Raw genomic sequence first — 17953 nt, 5'->3', positions numbered from 1 at the left:
CTGTAAGCTACATTCATTTAATTTTCAGAAACCCTGGAAAACTTACCTGCAATGAGCCAGGCGAACAGGAAGAGCCCTATGATTCCATCCAGGGTGGCAAATTTAAGAGAAACAGTCTTCAAAGGATAGGTGATAATTAGCACTAGTATGAAGACTCCTGCCACAATCAGATATATAGGGATATTGGGTTCTCCAGAGCAATTATGCAAGTATAGAGCCCCTGCAGGATAAAAGTCATACCAGGTGATCAATTTTCTGTCCACTAAGAGTTGGAGAAGGCACAACATGTATTAGTGGGGGAAGAGAGAGAAATCTGGGGCAGGCTATAGTATATAAGAGTGATTCAAGCTTGAGCAAAAAAAAGTAAATAAGGCAAAGTTCCTCAGAGGACTTGCAGGTTCTTGCTGCTGAGTGACCTCACCTACCATGATGGAATTTCACTCATTCTTTCTGTTTCTGACCTTACACACCTTGGGGATATTTAGTAATAAATATAAAATGAGGGAACTTTTTAGCACATCTGGACTCTTGATAGACCATGGAAGGAAAAGAGAGAAGTCTTCAGAGAGGAGGGGTGGATTTAAAATGGTACTTAAGGTCTTTGTTTGGAGCAGAACCAAGAAATGGAGATAATGAGCTAGACTGTAAATGCAATACAAGCAGTAAAACACTTACCCCCTCTTCTATTAAACTGCGCTAGCAGTTTGTAGCGCAGAGGGCCGCACTGAATGGCCCACACTGCTCCCGACGCTCATAGGAGCAGCATGGGCTATTCAGCGTGGTTCACCAGGCTAAAAACTGCTAGCGCAGTTTAATCGAAGAGGGGGTTAAATTCAAGACTTATATATTAAACTTACCCATAGTGATCATGGCAATAGAAAGGCCCAACCATATTAGCAAGCCAAGGATCTGGCAAACTGTTAGAAAGTAAAGGAAGTATTATTTTAGCAAACTGTTTCTGTTTCTATTCCTACTGTTCTATCTGTCCAAGTTTCCAACCTCCTTTTATGAAACTGCGAGAGCAGTTTCTAGAGCAGGGAGTCGCGCTGCATGGCCCTGCCGACGCTCATAGGTACTCTATGAGCGTTGGGAGCAGCGTGGGTCATTCAGTGCGCCTCACTGCGCTAAAAATTGCTATTGCAGTTTCATAGAAGAGGGGGCAAGTTTATTAAAATTTACTACCCCGCTTCTAGGGATTAGCTTCAGAGAGGCTTACAATCTAAGAACATTTACCCCCTCTTCTACGAAACTGCGCTAGCAGTTTTTAGCGCAATGGGGAAGCGCTACAAGGACTTCAGGGACCAGACGGACTCCATCTGACCAGTAGGGGTAAGAACGTCTTCGGACACCGACTAGCCCGCCTGCTTCACAGGGCTTTAAACTAGGTAAGTCGGGGGAGGGTACCCATTCACATATTAGTGCAGAAAGGAATTATCCTGATGAGGTGAGTCGAAACTCCGCTTCCATGTCCAAGGTAAGTACCCACATTGCAAACAGTTCTTTGGGAGTCACACCGACTCAGGTAGGATACGCCTCACAGGGACTTAGCAAACACAAGATATGGAGGGCCATGTATGTCAATGCACACAGTTTAGGTAACAAAATTCTAGAATTGGAGGCTGAAATAAGGAATGCCGACCTAGATGTGGTGGCAATATCTGAAACTTGGTTTACGGACTCACATGGGTGGGATATGGCTATACCGGGCTACAATCTACTTTGTCAGGACAGAGAGAGCAGGTTAGGAGGGGGGGTAGCTCTATACATTAAAGAGGACATCAAAACCACCAGGATCACAGATGTCAAGTACACCGGGGAGTCCCTCTGGGTAAACCTGGCAAGAGGCAGAGAAAAATGCCTGTATCTAGGTGTGGTATACAGACCCCCAAGACAACTGGAAGACATGGACGCAGAATTAATTGAAGACATAGAGAATATCACTCTACGAGGAGAAGCTGTACTGCTAGGGGACTTCAATATGCCTGATGCAGACTGGAACTCATTTTCAGCAACAACCAGCGGTAGCAGGAGGCTCTTAACCTCCATAAAAGGAGCACATCTCAAACAAATGGTAACGGAGCCCACTAGGGCCCAGGCGATCCTCGACCTGGTACTCACCAACGGGGAAAGCGTCTCAGAGGTCTCAGTAGGAGATACGCTAGCCTACAGCGACCACAACATAGTATGGTTCAACCTTAGGAAAGGCTTCCCTAGATCAAACACGAAAACAAAGGTACTCAATTTCCGGGGCACAGACTTCACATGCATGGGAGATTTCGTCCATCAGACGCTGCAGGACCAAGCGGAGACCAATGATGTAGAAGCTAAGTGGTTAACACTGAAATCAACCATACATGAAGCAACTAGCCGCTTCATAAAATCAGTAAATAAACGACAAAGAAATAATAAACCCCAATGGTTCACCGCGGAGATCTCGCACCTCATTAAGGAGAAGAAAAAAGCGTTTCTCTCCTACAAGCGCACGGAGAAAAGAGAGGCAAAAGTAGAATATAGGACCAGGTCTACAGCGGTCAAAATGGCAGTTAGGGAGGCAAAACTTCGAGTGGAAGAAATTCTGGCAAAAAACATTAAAAAGGGGGACAAATCCTTCTTCAGGTATATTAGTGACAGAAAAAGGAACACAGGCGGGATAGTACGCCTTAGAAGACCGGACGGAAGTTACGTGGAAGCAGATTCCGATAAAGCCGAACTACTGAATGAATACTTCTGCTCAGTCTTCACCTGTGAGGCACCGGGACACGGTTCGCAGTTGAAGGCAACACAAAACACAGAAGACCTGTTTCAGAATTTTGAGTTCACACCAGGTGAAGTTTACAGTGAATTGGCAAGACTCAAGGTGAACAAAGCCATGGGACCAGACAATTTGCACCCAAGAGTGCTCAGAGAATTGAGTGATGTCCTGGCGAAACCGTTGGCTGAGCTATTCAATCTCTCCCTAAGTAAGGGGAAAGTTCCCCTGGACTGGAAATTAGCTAATGTCGTTTCTCTGCATAAAAAGGGTTGCAGGGCAGAGGCTGCGAATTATAGACCGGTGAGTCTCACATCAATAGTGTGCAAACTCATGGAAACACTAATTAAAAGCAAATTGGACACGATCTTGAATGAAGGGAATCTTCGGGATCCCAGTCAGCATGGATTCACCAAGGGTAGGTCCTGCCAATCCAATCTCATCAGCTTCTTTGACTGGGTAACAAGAAAGTTGGACTTGGGAGAGTCTTTGGACGTCGTGTACCTGGACTTCAGTAAAGCTTTTGACAGTGTCCCACACCGTAGGCTGCTAAGCAAGATGGAATCGATGGGGTTAGGAGAGACACTAACTGCATGGGTCAATGATTGGCTGAGTGGCAGACTTCAGAGGGTGGTGGTTAATGGTACCCTCTCTAAAACATCGGAGGTGACCAGTGGAGTGCCGCAGGGCTCGGTCCTGGGTCCACTCCTTTTCAACATATTCATAGGGGATCTGACTCAAGGGCTTCAAGGTAAAATAACACTATTCGCCGATGACGCCAAACTATGTAATATAGTAAGTGAATGCAGTTTACAGAATTATATGGCGCAGGACCTGCTTACATTGGAAAGTTGGTCCTCAACCTGGCAGCTAGGCTTCAATGCTAAGAAATGTAAGGTCATGCACCTCGGAAGCGGAAATCCATGCAGGACGTACTTCTTGAACGGAGAAACTTTAACTAGGACTTCAGCAGAACGAGATTTAGGAGTAATCATCAGTGCAGACATGAAAACTGCCAATCAAGTGGAGAAGGCTTCATCTAAGGCAAGGTAAATATTGGGTTGTATCAATAGAAGTTTCGTCAGCTGAAAGCCTGAAGTTATAATGCCGTTGTACAGGGCCATGGTGAGACCTCATCTGGAGTACTGTGTGCAATTCTGGAGGCCACATTACAGTAAAGATGTGCGCAGAATTGAATCGGTTCAACGGACGGCCACCAGGATGATCTCGGGGCTCAAGGATCTCTCGTACGAAGAGAGACTGATCAAATTGCAGCTCTACACTCTTGAGGAACGTAGAGAGAGGGGAGACATGATCGAAACATTTAAGTACCTCGCGGGACGTGTCGAAGTGGAAGATGATATTTTCTTTCTCAAGGGACCCTCGGCCACAAGAGGGCACCCGCTCAAACTCAGGGGCGGAAAATTTCATGGCGACACCAGAAAGTATTTCTTCACAGAGAGAGTGGTTGATCATTGGAACAAGCTTCCAGTGCAGGTGATCGAGGCAGACAGCGTGCCAGACTTTAAGAATAAATGAGATACCCATGTGGGATCCCTACGAGGGTCAAGATAAGGAAATTGGGTCATTAGGGCATAGACAGGGGGTGGGTAAGCAGAGTGGGCAGACTTGATGGGCTGTAGCCCTTTTCTACCGTCATCTTCTGTTTCTATGAGCTGCGCTGAATGGCCCGACGCTGCTCCTGATGCTCATAGAGTTCCTATGAGCGTCAGGAGCAGCGCGGGCCATTCAGCACAGCTCTCTGCTCTACACACTGCTAGCGCAGTTTAATAGAAGAAGGGGTTAGTAACAATATATCAAAATCTAATTGATGCTGGCACTGTCATCTAGACATAGGGACCAGTGGCGTACCTAGCATATGTGACACCCGGGGCCCATCATTTTTTGCCCCCCCCATCTGTACGAAAAACATGATTTTTAGTAACAAGTCACATGTCACACATGAGTACCTAGGAAAAGGCAACATTTTACATACTGCAGTGAGCAGTACAACATGAATACACCCATTGTAAAACTAAACAAGCCAGACTAGTATAGATCAATCCTACACCGTCAATCCTAAGAGAAAACCATATCTTTCGAACACATAGAACACAGAAAAAAACCTTTGCCTAGTATGGAATATGTCATCAGAAACTAATCCCTCCCCCTTTTACAAAACTGTAGTGTGGATTTTAGCCACGGTGGTAACAGCTCTGACGCTCTTAGAATTCTGAGCATCAGAGCTGCTACCACCACAGCTGGCGCTAAAAAATACTCCACAGTTTAGTAAAAGGGGGGATAAAATAGAAATACATAGACAAAAGTTAAATTGAACCAGCAAGAAGCTGGACTCTGCATACAATGCAACACCACAGAAACAGTGACACATGTTTCCTAAAGCAATAAATAAATAGAAAATTTTTGTTCTACCTTTGTCTTCTCTGGTTTCTGCTTTCCTCTTCTTCGTGTTACTCTCTTCCTTCCATCCACTGTCTTCTCTCTGCATCTTCCATTTGCTCTATTACTGTGCCTCTTCCTTTCTCCCTCCTTCCAAATTGGTCTGGCACCCATCTTCTTCCCTTCTCTCCTCCCATAGTGTGGCATCTCTGTTTTCTTCCCTGCCAGCGTCTTCTCCCAACTCTCTCTTCCCCATTTCCCTTCAGCGTCTTCTCCCCACTCTATCTTCCCCATTTTCCTGCAGCACCTTCTCCACACTCTCTGTTCCCCATTTCCTTTCAGCATCTTCTTCCCACTCTGTCTTCCCCATGTGCTTTCAGTGTCCTTCTCCCCCCTCTGTTTTACCCTGTTTTCCTCTCCACCCCACCTTTTCTCCCTTTCTCCCTCCCTGCCCCTTACCTTCATGGTACTTTCTCCCCCCCCACTGGCCCGGACAACAGGCCCAGTCCGACAAACCTCCCTGCCCTGTGGCCGGCATTGTCTAAACTGCCTTCTTACAGCAGCCGGAGCGTTGTAGTTGCATATGGCTGCCGTAAAGGTCATCTCTGATGCAACTTCCGGTTGCGTCAGAGATTACCTTTACGGCAGAAACACGCAACTTCAACGCTCTAGCTTAGGGGTGCCCACACTTTTTGGGCTTGCGAGCTACTTTTAAAATGACCAAGTCAAAATGATCTATCAACAATAAAAAATTTTTAAAAACACAAAGCACACTGTACGCTGAGAAAATGTTAATTATCATTCCTATTCTGGGGTTTTTTCAAAGAGGTCAAGGCAGATGATTCTATGCACTGTCACCTCAGTTACAACCATACAAAAATAGACAAATACCCCCCCTCCCTTTTTACTAAAGCACAATAGCAGTTTTTAGCGCAGGGAGCTGCGCTGAATGCCCAGGGCTGCTCTCGACGCTCATAGGCTCCCTGCGCTAAAATCCGCTATTGTGGTTTAGTAAAAGGGGGGGGCCATATTGCAAAATATAGCCAGCAGATATAAATTCAGACACATTTTGATCACTAAATTGAAAATAAAATCATTTTTCCTACCTTGTCTGGTGATTTCATGAGTCTCTGGTTGCACTTTCTTCTTCTGACTGTGCATCCAATCTTTCTTCCCTTCTTTCAGCCTGTATGCTTCCTCTCCTCCAGACCTCATTCCCTCCCCCAACTTTTTCTTCTCTCCCTGCCCTTTCTTTATCCCTGCCTCCCTTTCTTTTTTTCTCTCTTCATGCCCCCTTTCTTTTTCTCTGTTTCCCTTCTTTCCTTCTGTTTCCCTGCCTTCCCCCTTTCTTTCTTTCTTTCTCCCTGCCCTCCCTCAAGCCAAGTCACCGCCATCGGGTAACATGCCCCAAAGCCGTTGCCGCCCCAAGCTCTCCTTCCCTGCATCGGGCCAACCAGCATTCCTCTCCCCAATGTCAATTCTGCCGTCGGAGAGGAAGTTCCGCCCAACTAAGCAGCGATTGGCTCCCGAATTTCCTCTCCGATGGCAGAATTGACGTTGGGGAGAGGCAGGCTGATCGGCCCAGTAGAATTTTCCAGACCTGGCTGGCTGTGCACCCCCCCTAAGGCTGCACCCGGGGCGGACCACCCCCTCTTGATATGCCACTGATAGGGACATTGGATCATCTGTTGTTCTATTGTCCTTTGAAACTCCGTTTTTGGAGGTCAATATGGGAACAGATTAACCTTATACTGGAATCAGAAATCCCTTTGACGTATGAGGCAGTTATATGTGGAACTTTGCTGCACATCAAGCCTCCTATGGATCGCTACAAAGGCAGGCTCTTCTTGATTAAAACAGGGATTGGTATGCAGTTGATAACCTGCAATTGGAAGAATTGTGATTGGCTCAACTTTCCGTTTTGTTGGTCAGTTTATGTTTAGGGTACAAATATGAAAAGATGAATGCATAGCAAAGTATTTAATTTGATCTGGGGCCCGTTGATATCCTTTGTTAATTCAACATAATTTCTTGGTTTTCAAATCTTTTCTTTATTTTTATACATATCCAGGATGGGGTGGGTGGGTGGGGGGATATATTTTTTGGTTCATTTCTTGATAAAATTGTTGGATGGGAGGGGAGGGATATTTATATCTTCTTTGTTATTGATGGAATTTAAGTGCTTATTTTGAAACAAATGTATGGATAATTTATGGCACTTTGTATTAATTTTGAAAATTAATAAAGATCTATAAAAAAAAATTTTTAAAGACTCAAGAATATTAGGTTCTGGGGAAGAACTACAAAATATAATAGGAAAAGGGGGACAGGTAAAACAATTCTCTTCCTTCTGTTCTCTCAGTCTGCAGGATATATAAAGGGATCTTCCCTTCAGAAGACATATTGATATAGTCAGATATTACCCTAGGATCCTTCTTATGTGGTAACATATATATCCTTGACCCTTGGGGTTTTATTGGATGGAAAGAAAAGGCTTACTGTCAAGGCCCTACCCCTATGGATTTCTCACTTTTATTTGGTTGTCACAAGCAGCACAGTTGTTCTGAAAAACTCAGATTTATTTACGGTAGTTATGGAGTGACCATCCCAAAATAAATTGCTTTACTAGAGAGTTCTTTTAAAAAACACCAGTGAATATACAGTAGTGAAAAATTGCATAAGTGGACAAGGAAAAAGGCAAAGATTATCTAATGATCCCTCTCCCCCTCTATCTTTTCAGGCTCCAACTTCTTGTCAGACCATGTGTTCTGCCCCCATTTGCATGGAAGCAGAATTTGCTATTTGTGTGTAACAGATTTTCTTTGAGGACAAGCGGGCAGTATATTCTCACATGTGGGCAACATCACCCATGGAGCCTAGCACGGATATGTACCAAAGTGTACTGTCACTTTAAAACTTTAGCACTGTGTGTGCGCTACAAGTCCCTGCAGTTTGGTAGTCCTTAGGTTACTGGCCTTTTCTGAGCACCTGTGCTCTATTCCTAGTGCCTTATGGGATCTTTCTTGGCTGCTTTATACATGCTGGGAGGAACAGGTTCCTTCCTCCCTCCAAATGCATGCCTGATTGTGAAAGAAAAAGAAGGCAGCATATTGAGAGAGCTGCTATTCAGTCAGAGAGCCATGGCGTTGAGGGACTTGTAAGCTCTCCATGCTGAGGCAGTACTACTGCTGTTTGTCCTCTCAGGCCCTTGGCATTCCATGGTGTTTTTCACTTCATAACTATTTTTACATTACCAGCCACTGCCAGTCCCTGCTCCCTGTGAGGGGCTAATTACAGTACGGACTCAGTCTGTAAGGGACATAATGTCTAATCTAGCACATCACAACAGTAAGTGCATGTCCCCCTTGTTTTTGTGAGCAACTGCATTAAAAGGAAAATTTGGATTAAGAACTGGTAGGGTTACCATATTTTGCGCCTTACAAACTCAGACATATGGCCCTGCCCCATTCTGCCTCCAGCCTCACCCTCTTAAAGCTTCATCTTCTTCCCCGACGAGCTCCAGCCGCGTCTGGAGGGCCTCGAGCATGCGTGGATGTGTGTGCTTCATCGCTGCTGCTTCGTCGATGTGTTCTCATGGCAACAGCGGGAGGTAATTAAGTCGGGTGGGCAGGCTTGGAGAGGGGCGGAAGAGGACAGGCTGGAAGGCAGTGAGGGGAACATAGGAGGAAGGGACAAATGTTGAGCCTGAGTTGGGGGGAAAGGGGACAAAGGCTGGAAGGCATTGAGGGGGACATAGGAAGGAGGGAGGGAGGAAGGGACAATTGTTGAGCCTGAAGAAGGAAGGAAAGAAAGAACGAACCAGACAATAAAGGTAGGAAAAATGATTTTATTTTCAATGTAGTGATCAAAAAGTGTCAGTTTTGAGAATTTATATCTGCTGTCTATATTTTGCACAATATTTGTCTATTTTTCTATAGTTGTTACAGAGGTGATATTGCAAATTTTAAAAAGTCATCTGCCTTGACATCTGTGCACTGTCTCTGCCCACCCTGTCCTGGCCTACCACTAGACCACCAGAGGGGGGACAGGGTACAGAGCCTAGCAGGGAGGGGGGACAGGGTACAGAGCTTGGCATGGATTGTGGGGTTGGGTGCAGAGCCTGGCAGGGAGAATTTGGTTAAGAATGGGTTTTTTTCTTATTTTCCTCCTCTAAATCTAGGGTGCGTCTTATGGTCAGGTGCGTCTTAAGGAGCGAAAAATATGGTAGCTAGATGCTGGACCCAATCATGGCTGGAGGAGGGATGGATGGAGAGGGAAGGATGGTGCAACTTTAGGTGGGCCTGGTCATTGTGCTGGGTTCAATCAATTGTACTATAGTTATGCCCCTTCTCAGATTATCAGAGCTATGTGAGAGATAACCCCTCTATAAAATGAAATGTTGAAACACTTACCAAGGCTCCCTGCTTCCCGAGCATCAAGCATGACTGTAAAGAAAGCAATGGAGTTCTTAAAATAGTCCTCTTATTTTAATTCTATAGCACATTTCATTCAAACAAGATGCTGAAATTCTATATCAAAGAGGCAGAAACCTGAAAAGCATATATACAGTCACACCTATGGTGCATACTTTTAAGAAATCTCAGAAGTAGTTAGGCACATCTCATAGCCTTAGTCTTCATTTCTAGCCCTCAAAGTCTCCAAACAGGCAGGTTTTCAGGAAATCCTTAATGAATATGCATAACTCAAATTCTTAAAACTAGCTATTAAATATTTAATACAAACTAGTATTATCTTTTTTAAAAAATTTATTTATAAATTTTCACATTATTTAACAAGCATATCATCTTGTACAGAAAGTGCAATTAAGAAAACATAATATTAATTACTTTCAATCCTGAAAATAAACCCAAACTTCAAAGAAATATATTCCTCAATCGCACACTAGTCCTCAAAAATGGATCCAAGACTTAAGAATTAGGAGTGAATAATAATACAATCTAACAATCAAATCAAATCACATCTGTTGCTAAAGAGAGCTTAAATTATTACTTGGACGCAGATATTTCTTCTTTTTCAAGGCGCTTCATAGAAAGGAAAGCCGTCAAGTGAGCCGGTTCAAAAAAGATATATTTTAAAGTACGATACCTAATTACACATTTACAAGAGTATCTAAGGAAAAAGAAACCCACTATTTGAGTCACACCAGGTTTCAATAATAAAAATCTCCTTCTTCTCTTTTGAGTCTCTCTCGAGACATCAGGGAAAATTTGAATATGGAAATCAAAAAAGTCTCTAGATCTATTTTTAAAGAAAAGTTTAAGGATCCAGTCTGTCTGGAGCCAGAGCTACAGTCAATAAGAGAGTGGCTGATTGTTCCAATAAGGCTGTAACATCCAGAGAACTTTCCTGTGGTTTCCCGTCATCATTTTTCTTTTGAGAATCCTGATTCTTTGCAGGTAAATAATACACTCTTGACATTCAGAAAAGTTGAAAGGGGACAGATTCAAAACGAATGCTAGGAAGTTCTTCTTTACCCAACGTGTGGTGGACACCTGGAATGCGCTTCCAGACAGCGTAATAGGGCAGATTATGGTACTGGGGTTCAAGAAAGGATTGGACAATTTCCTGCTGGAAAAGGGGATAGAGGGGTATAGATAGAGGATTACTGCACAGGTCCTAGACCTGTTGGACCGCCGCATGAGTGGACTGCTGGGCACGATGGATCTCTGGTCTGACCCAGCAGAGGCATTGCTTATGTTCTTATGACAATGGTGGTAAAGAGTTCTCAGGTATTTTAAGAATTTCTAGAAAGTAACGCTTTATCATGTCTCTTGGAGAAATTAATGAAACCTTTGGAAAATTAATTAAACGCAAATTGTGAATCCGACTGTTATTTTCAAGTGTTTCCAATTTTCTCCTCATAATTAGATTATCTTTTACAGGTAGGTTTCAGGTTTATTAAAAATTTGATATACCGCCTTATTAAAAATTCAAAGTGGTTTTACATAATATAAAAACAAAGTTACTAAAAACATACATTAAAAACAAATTACAAACAGTGTTACAAACAAACTCACTGACGAACATAAACTTACTGATACAAGATGGAGAGGGGGAGAAATACAATTTGTATGAAGAGAAATAGAGGGGGAAGAGGGATCAAAACAATAGGAAGGAGAACAAAGTATAAAAGGTCTAGAATTAAGTAAAAATAAGCTAGAAGGTTAAAAGATGGCAAGGAATAAAATTCCATTACCGTCCTTAAAAGGACTATTATACACCATATGCGTCTTTAAAAAGAAAAGCCTTCAAGTTACTTTTAAATTTATCAAGGGATGTAATTTCTCATATAATTTGGAGCTGAATTCCAGATGGTAGGGGCCGTGACAGAAAAAAATACTGGTACGCATAGTGTTATGAGCAACTTGAAAAACTGAAGGTGGACAAAGCGATGGGACCAGACGGGATCCATCCCAGGATACTAAGGGAGCTCAGAGAGGTTCTGGCGAGTCTTATTAAAGACTTGTTCAACAAATCTCTGGAGACTGGAGTGATTCCTGGGGATTGGAGGAGAGCGGATGTGGTCCCTATTCATAAAAGTGGTCACAGGGATGAAGCAGGAAACTACAGGCCGGTGAGCCTCACTTCAGTTGTTGGAAAAATAATGGAAGTGTTGCTGAAAGAAAGGATAGTGTATTTCCTTGAATCTAATGGGTTACAGGATCCGAGGCAACATGGCTTTACAAAAGGTAAATCGTGCCAAACGAACCTGATTGAATTTTTTGATTGGGTGACCAGAGAACTGGATCGAGGACATATGCTAGATGTAATTTACTTGGATTTCAGCAAAGCCTTTGATACAGTTCCTCATAGGAGGCTGTTGAACAAACTTGAAGGGCTGAAGTTAGGACCCAAAGTGGTGAACTGGGTCAGAAACTGGCTGTCGGACAGACGCCAGAGGGTGGTGGTTAATGGAAGTCGCTCGAAGGAAGGAAAGGTGACTAGTGGAGTCCCTCAGGGTTCGGTGCTGGGGCCAATCCTGTTCAATATGTATGTAAGTGACATTGCTGAAGGGTTAGAAGGAAAAGTGTGCCTTTTTGCAGATGATACCAAGATTTGTAACAGAGTAGACACCGAAGAGGGAGTGGAGAATATGAAAAAGGATCTGTAAAAGTTAGAGGAATGGTTTAATGCCTGGCAACTAAAATTCAATGCAAAGAAATGCAGAGTAATGCATTTGGGGATTAATAATAGGAAGGAACTTTATATGCTGGGAGGAGAGAAGCTGATATGCACGGACGGGGAGAGGGACCTTGGGGTGATAGTGTCCGAAGATCTAAAGGCGAAAAAACAGTGTGACAAGGCAGTGGCTGCTGCCAGAAGGATTCTGGGCTGTATAAAGAGAGGCGTAGTCAGTAGAAGGAAGAAGGTGTTGATGCCCCTGTACAGGTCATTGGTGAGGCCCCACTTGGAGTATTGTGTTCAGTTTTGGAGACCGTATCTGGCGAAAGACGTAAGAAGACTTGAGGCGGTCCAGAGGAGGGCGACGAAAATGATAGGAGGCTTGCGCCAGAAGACGTATGAGGAGAGACTGGAAGCCCTGAATATGTATACCCTAGAGGAAAGGAGAGACAGGGGAGATATGATTCAGACGTTCAAATACTTAAAGGGTATTAACGTAGAACAAAATCTTTTCCAGAGAAAGGAAAATGGTAAAACCAGAGGACATAATTTGAGGTTGAGGGGTGGTAGATTCAGGGGCAATGTTAGGAAATTCTACTTTAAGGAGAGGGTGGTGGATGCCTGGAATGCGCTCCCGAGAGAGGTGGTGGAGAGTAAAACTGTGACTGAGTTCAAAGAAGCGTGGGATGAACACAGAAGATTTAGAATCAGAAAATAATATTAAAGATTGAACTAGGCCAGTTACTGGGCAGACTTGTACGGTCTGCGTCTATGTATGGCCGTTTGGAGGAGGATGGGCAGGGGAGGGCTTCAATGGCTGGGAGGGTGTAGATGGGCTGGAGTAAGTCTTAACAGAGATTTCGGCAGTTGGAACCCAAGCACAGTACCGGGTAAAGCTTTGGATTCTCGCCCAGAAATAGCTAAGAAGAAAAAAAAAAAAAAAAAAATTTAAATTGAATCAGGTTGGGCAGACTGGATGGACCATTCGGGTCTTTATCTGCCGTCATCTACTATGTTACTATGTTACTATGTTAATGTATCTTAAAGAGGGGATGGATAGCAAGTTTTGATTAGATGGACGCAAAGTACGATGGGGGGGTATGGGGGATTAATAGCCTGTTAATGAAATCAGGTTGGTCTGAAGTTTTGGTCTTGTAAGTTAGCAACATTATTTTATAGGAAATTCGATGTTCTATAGGAAGCCAGTAAGTGTTGATCAAAAGAGGTGTGACATGATCTTATTTACATGCTTTTGAAATAATTTTAATGATAGTGTTTTGAATAATTGGAAGACGTTTTGTTTCTTTCTTAGTGATTCCTTTGTATAGTGCATTACTGTAATCCAAACATAAAATAACAAGCGAATGAATAAGAATATTTAATGATGATTGATCTAATAGAGTGGCAAGTGATCTAATCATTCAAAGATGGTAGAAACATTTCTTAACTACTGTGCTTATTTGTTCATGGAAAGAGAGTTTTCCGTCGAAAGTAACACCAAGAAGTTTAATGGAAGTGACTATCTGAACAGAGGCTGATTTTATTGTTATGGGACAGGGGAGGGTAAGACCTTCCTTGACTGGGAAAATCATAACTGGTTTTGCTGATGTTGAGAGCTAGCATATTAGTGCTTAACCATTGGCTGATTTTTTTCCAGTTTCAAATTAATAGACGAGATATCTATAGGGTTGTCCAGATCAACAGGATGAGTGAGTTGAATATCATCCGCGTAAGCAAAGATAGAGAACCCAATGGATTGCCTTAATGTAATAAGAGGAGTGAGGAAGATATTAAATAGCATAGGGGAAAGAATGGAACCTTGCGGGATTCTATGGTCTTGGTTACTTTTAGTCATTTTTAAATCCTTCTTTTCTTCCTGAATTTCAGTCTTCACTAATACAATATTTTGTTTCAAAATATTAATTTCTTCTTTCTATATTTTTAATTCCTTCTCTAAGATCTTTATTTGGGGATTAAGGGAATTTCCCAAAGTAGAAACTAGATCCCAAAGCGAATCTAGAGTGACTTCTGGGAGTTTAACAGGAGCAAATGAAGTTATTAGTATAACACTAGATTACTCAGTTGAACTGTTTACCTCCCCAGTGTCTTGTTCCTCCTTAGTTAAGGTTGTCCCGGTCGCTGGTTCTTCCAAAAGGAAAAAAATCCTTTGGAGTTGTTCCCTGTAGCGAGCTCTCTGATACGCTGGCTTCTCGGGGGGAGAACACTGTCTTGTCGGACATACTCTCCTCTTGCGGAGAGCTGGCTCCCAGCGGCAACAGCTGAAGGGGAGGCGTCCTGACTTCGGGACTCAGCGTGACATCCAGCCTGAGGGTATCCGCCGAAGCAGAAGCACTCCTCTCTGCCAACGCTCCCAACGGGCGATTCTCCGAACCGGCCTGCTCACTTTGGAGGCGTCTGAAGATGTCCTCAACTGTAATAATCGTAGGTCCCGAGCGCTGGGAGGCACCACAGTGCTCTTGCCTCTTCTTTATGGCATTCTTCAAAAGTTAAGGAAGGCACTTTCAGGCGTCCTGTCGGCAATCAGATAGTGGCAGCCATCTTGGATCTCATAGCGGTAGCCATCCTTAACATGTTCTAATCAAGTATTATCTTAATTCAATTTTAATATTATCTCCCAGAATTCATTTCATTACAGTATTTTTACTACTTACCAATACTTAATTTATTAATAAATATCAGAATAATTTAGTCAGTGAGCCTAATCCCCATCAACTCACACTCACTTCCCAACTTTCATACACATACTACAGTCTTTGTGATTACTTTTATCCAAAACTGGAACTTAGTTAGTTCATTAGTCCAGGGATGTCCAACCTTTTGGCTTCGCTGGGCCGTATTGGCCGAAAATATTTTTTTCTGGAGCCGCACAAACACTAACACTAGCTGATGAGCAAAAAAAAAAAAGGCTGAGCAGGTCCCAAATTTGCAATCACTAATATAGAAGATGCATATATCTAATAATAAACCTTCATTAAAGGGACACTGTGGAGAGGAACTCAAAAAAGTAGTAATGCTTACCTTGACTGAGTGATCCTCCACGTGCACTGCTGACAGTGGAAGCAGCCACAGGCTTCCGCATCCCTACTCTGATGAGCAGGGTTGCACGCTCCTGGTTTTCCCATTCACTTCTATTACAGCTACGGGAAGCCTCATCAGAGCGGGGATGCTGCATCAGCTGTGAGCGGTGAACGTGGAGGATGTTCAGTCAGGGTAAATATTACTGCTTTTTTGGGCCTCCCACTTTGAGCTTAGGCTCCCTCAAAATGAACATCTCCCCTGCTGTAGCTAGTAGGGCTGAGACAGGAGTGATCCTTCCCACATATCTTTTGAATCCCTGGTGGTTCAGCGGTATACTGGGGTAGGAGCGAGCTTCCTGCACTCCTGCCCCTTCCAAAGCTGCTAACTGACTGCCACAAGTTCTCGTGAGACTCATGAGAATTTGCGGCAGCCATTCTACTAGCAGCTGTGGACAGGGCAGGAGTGCAGGAAGCTTGCTCCTGCCCCGGTATACCGCTACACCATCAGGGTTTCGAAAGGTACATAGGGAAGGCGGGAGGGAAGTAAAAGTTGTCAGGGACAAGAGGCAGGAAGGATCCCTCAATATCCTGGCCTGCCGTTGAGCCACCAGGTCATACGGCATTGGAGGAGGCCTGCAACACATCTGGGAGGGAGGCAGGTGGGCCATTTTTTTGCCATTTTTTGGGCCCATAAATCTCAGCTTATATTCGAGTATATACAGTAACTAAGACTCTATATCACTTCTTGGTGCAACCTCATCTTGAGTATTGTGTTCAATTCTAGTTACCATATCCAAAAAAAAGATATAGCAGAATTAGAAAAGGCTGAAGAAGAGCGATCAGAATGATAAAGTAGACAGAACTCTTCTCATATGAGGACAGGCTAAAGAGATCAGTGCTCTTGGAATGGAGGAGTAGCCTAGTGGTTAGTGCAGTAGCCTAAGAACCTGGGGGAGTGGGTTCATATTCCCACTGCAACTCCTTGTAATTCTAGGCAAGTTACTTAACCCTCTATTGCCCTGGGTACAAATAAGTACCTGTATATAATATTCGACTGCTTCGATTGTAATCACAGAAAGGCAGTATATCAAGTCCCATCCCAATTTCTTGCTACTGATCCAGGGCAAGAAGTGGCTTCCCCCATGTCTGTCTCAATAATAGACTATGGACTTTTCCTCTCGGAAATTGTACAAACCTTCCTTAAAACCAGCTACATTAACTGCTCTTACCACAACCTCTGGCAACACATTCCAGAGCTTAACTATTCTTTGAGTGAATAAATATTTCCCTGTAACTTTGAGTGTCTCCTAGTCTTAGTAATTTTTGATGGTGATTTCAATTATCCCAACATTGACTGGTTAAATGTTACATCAGGGAGTGCTACGGAGGTAAAATTTCTAGATGTCATAAATGACTGTTTCTTGGAGCAACTGGTCCAGGAACGGACAAGAGAGGGAGCTATTTTAGATATGGTCCTTAGTGAAATGCAAGGTTTAGTAAAGGAGGTAACTATGTTGGGACCACTGGGAAACAGTGATCCTAATGCTTTTAATTGTGAAAGCTTTTTGTTAGCTCTTATAACAATATATTTTACGATTCATTAAGGGTGAACAGTTTATTTATTTATTATCTGTTTTTAAAACTTTGTATACCGCCTGGAGGCGCAGCGGTTTCCATGTAAACATACATAAAGCAAAAACAAATAATACAAGTCACTCTTAAAAATATCAAAACATATCAAAACATGTGGAGGGGCATAATAAAAAAAAAAATCTAAGTCCCCTTTTGGCCTAGGCTCTAAACGCTGAAAGTAGAAGCAGGGAAAATGTCCATTCTCAACAAAAACGTCCAAAAGGAGGTTTTTTTAAAATAATGGCCTTCCTCTACGTTCAGCTGTTTAAACACCCAGACCACCACTACATCTACACTAACACTACATCTACATATAATCAACTAAAAAAAAGCCTAAATCACAAACGCCCAAACACAAGAGCTTTTAGGCGAAGGAGGGGTCAGTCCTTCGCCTAACAGCTGGATTCTGTAACCAGTGTCTGTCAAAAAGAACACCGGTTACAAAATCCACCCCTCCCAGCAATGATTGCGGCAGGAGAGATAGCCAATCTCTCCTGTCACGATCGACCCCTACCCCCGATCGGATTGGGCAGGAGGGAGCCCAGGCCCTACTGCCCGGCAACTCCCCACTCCTCCCCGACACGATCGGGGCAGGAGGGAGCCAAGCTCTCCTGCCTCAGCGAGCCACAACCCCCCCCCCCCTGACACAATCGGAGCAGGAGGGAGCCCAAGCCCTCCTGCCCCGGTGCAACCCCCTATCCACCACCCCCTCTAAGATACAGGCAGAAGAGATCCCAGGCCCTCCTTCCCTCGTTGCACCCCCCCAATCGCTCCCCTGAATCCCCGCTCAACCCCCCCAAACCCAGCGGTCCACCCCCCCACCATGTGACTCCCAGCCCCAACACCCCCCAGTACCTTAAGAAAGTTGGCTGATCGGACAGGTCCCAAGCCCGTCCGGCCGGCCCACCTTCCTCAGAATGGCGGGCCTGATTGGTGGGGCCTGAGGCACCTGGGCCAACCGGAATAGGCCCAGTTGCCTTAGACCCATAGT

The 17953-nt window shown here is 43.9% G+C and overlaps 1 protein-coding gene across 1 annotated transcript in view; it reads right to left on the bottom strand.

The window, feature by feature from the left end:
- LOC117365138 (transmembrane protein 272-like) overlaps positions 1 to 17953 on the bottom strand; it is a 67504-nt gene that overhangs the window by 12219 nt on the left and 37332 nt on the right. The window contains exons 2-4 of the mRNA XM_033955136.1: positions 9562 to 9594; positions 858 to 917; positions 47 to 220 (exon numbers count right to left, since the gene is read on the bottom strand). Coding sequence (XP_033811027.1) covers positions 47 to 220; positions 858 to 917; positions 9562 to 9592 — 265 coding nt within the window. The 5' untranslated portion in view covers positions 9593 to 9594. The remainder of the gene's footprint in view (positions 1 to 46; positions 221 to 857; positions 918 to 9561; positions 9595 to 17953) is intronic.

This window comes from Geotrypetes seraphini, chromosome 8 (genome assembly GCF_902459505.1).
Source record: "Geotrypetes seraphini chromosome 8, aGeoSer1.1, whole genome shotgun sequence".
Taxonomy (NCBI): Eukaryota; Metazoa; Chordata; class Amphibia; order Gymnophiona; family Dermophiidae; genus Geotrypetes; species Geotrypetes seraphini.
This window is presented reverse-complemented; position numbering and strand designations above follow the sequence as displayed.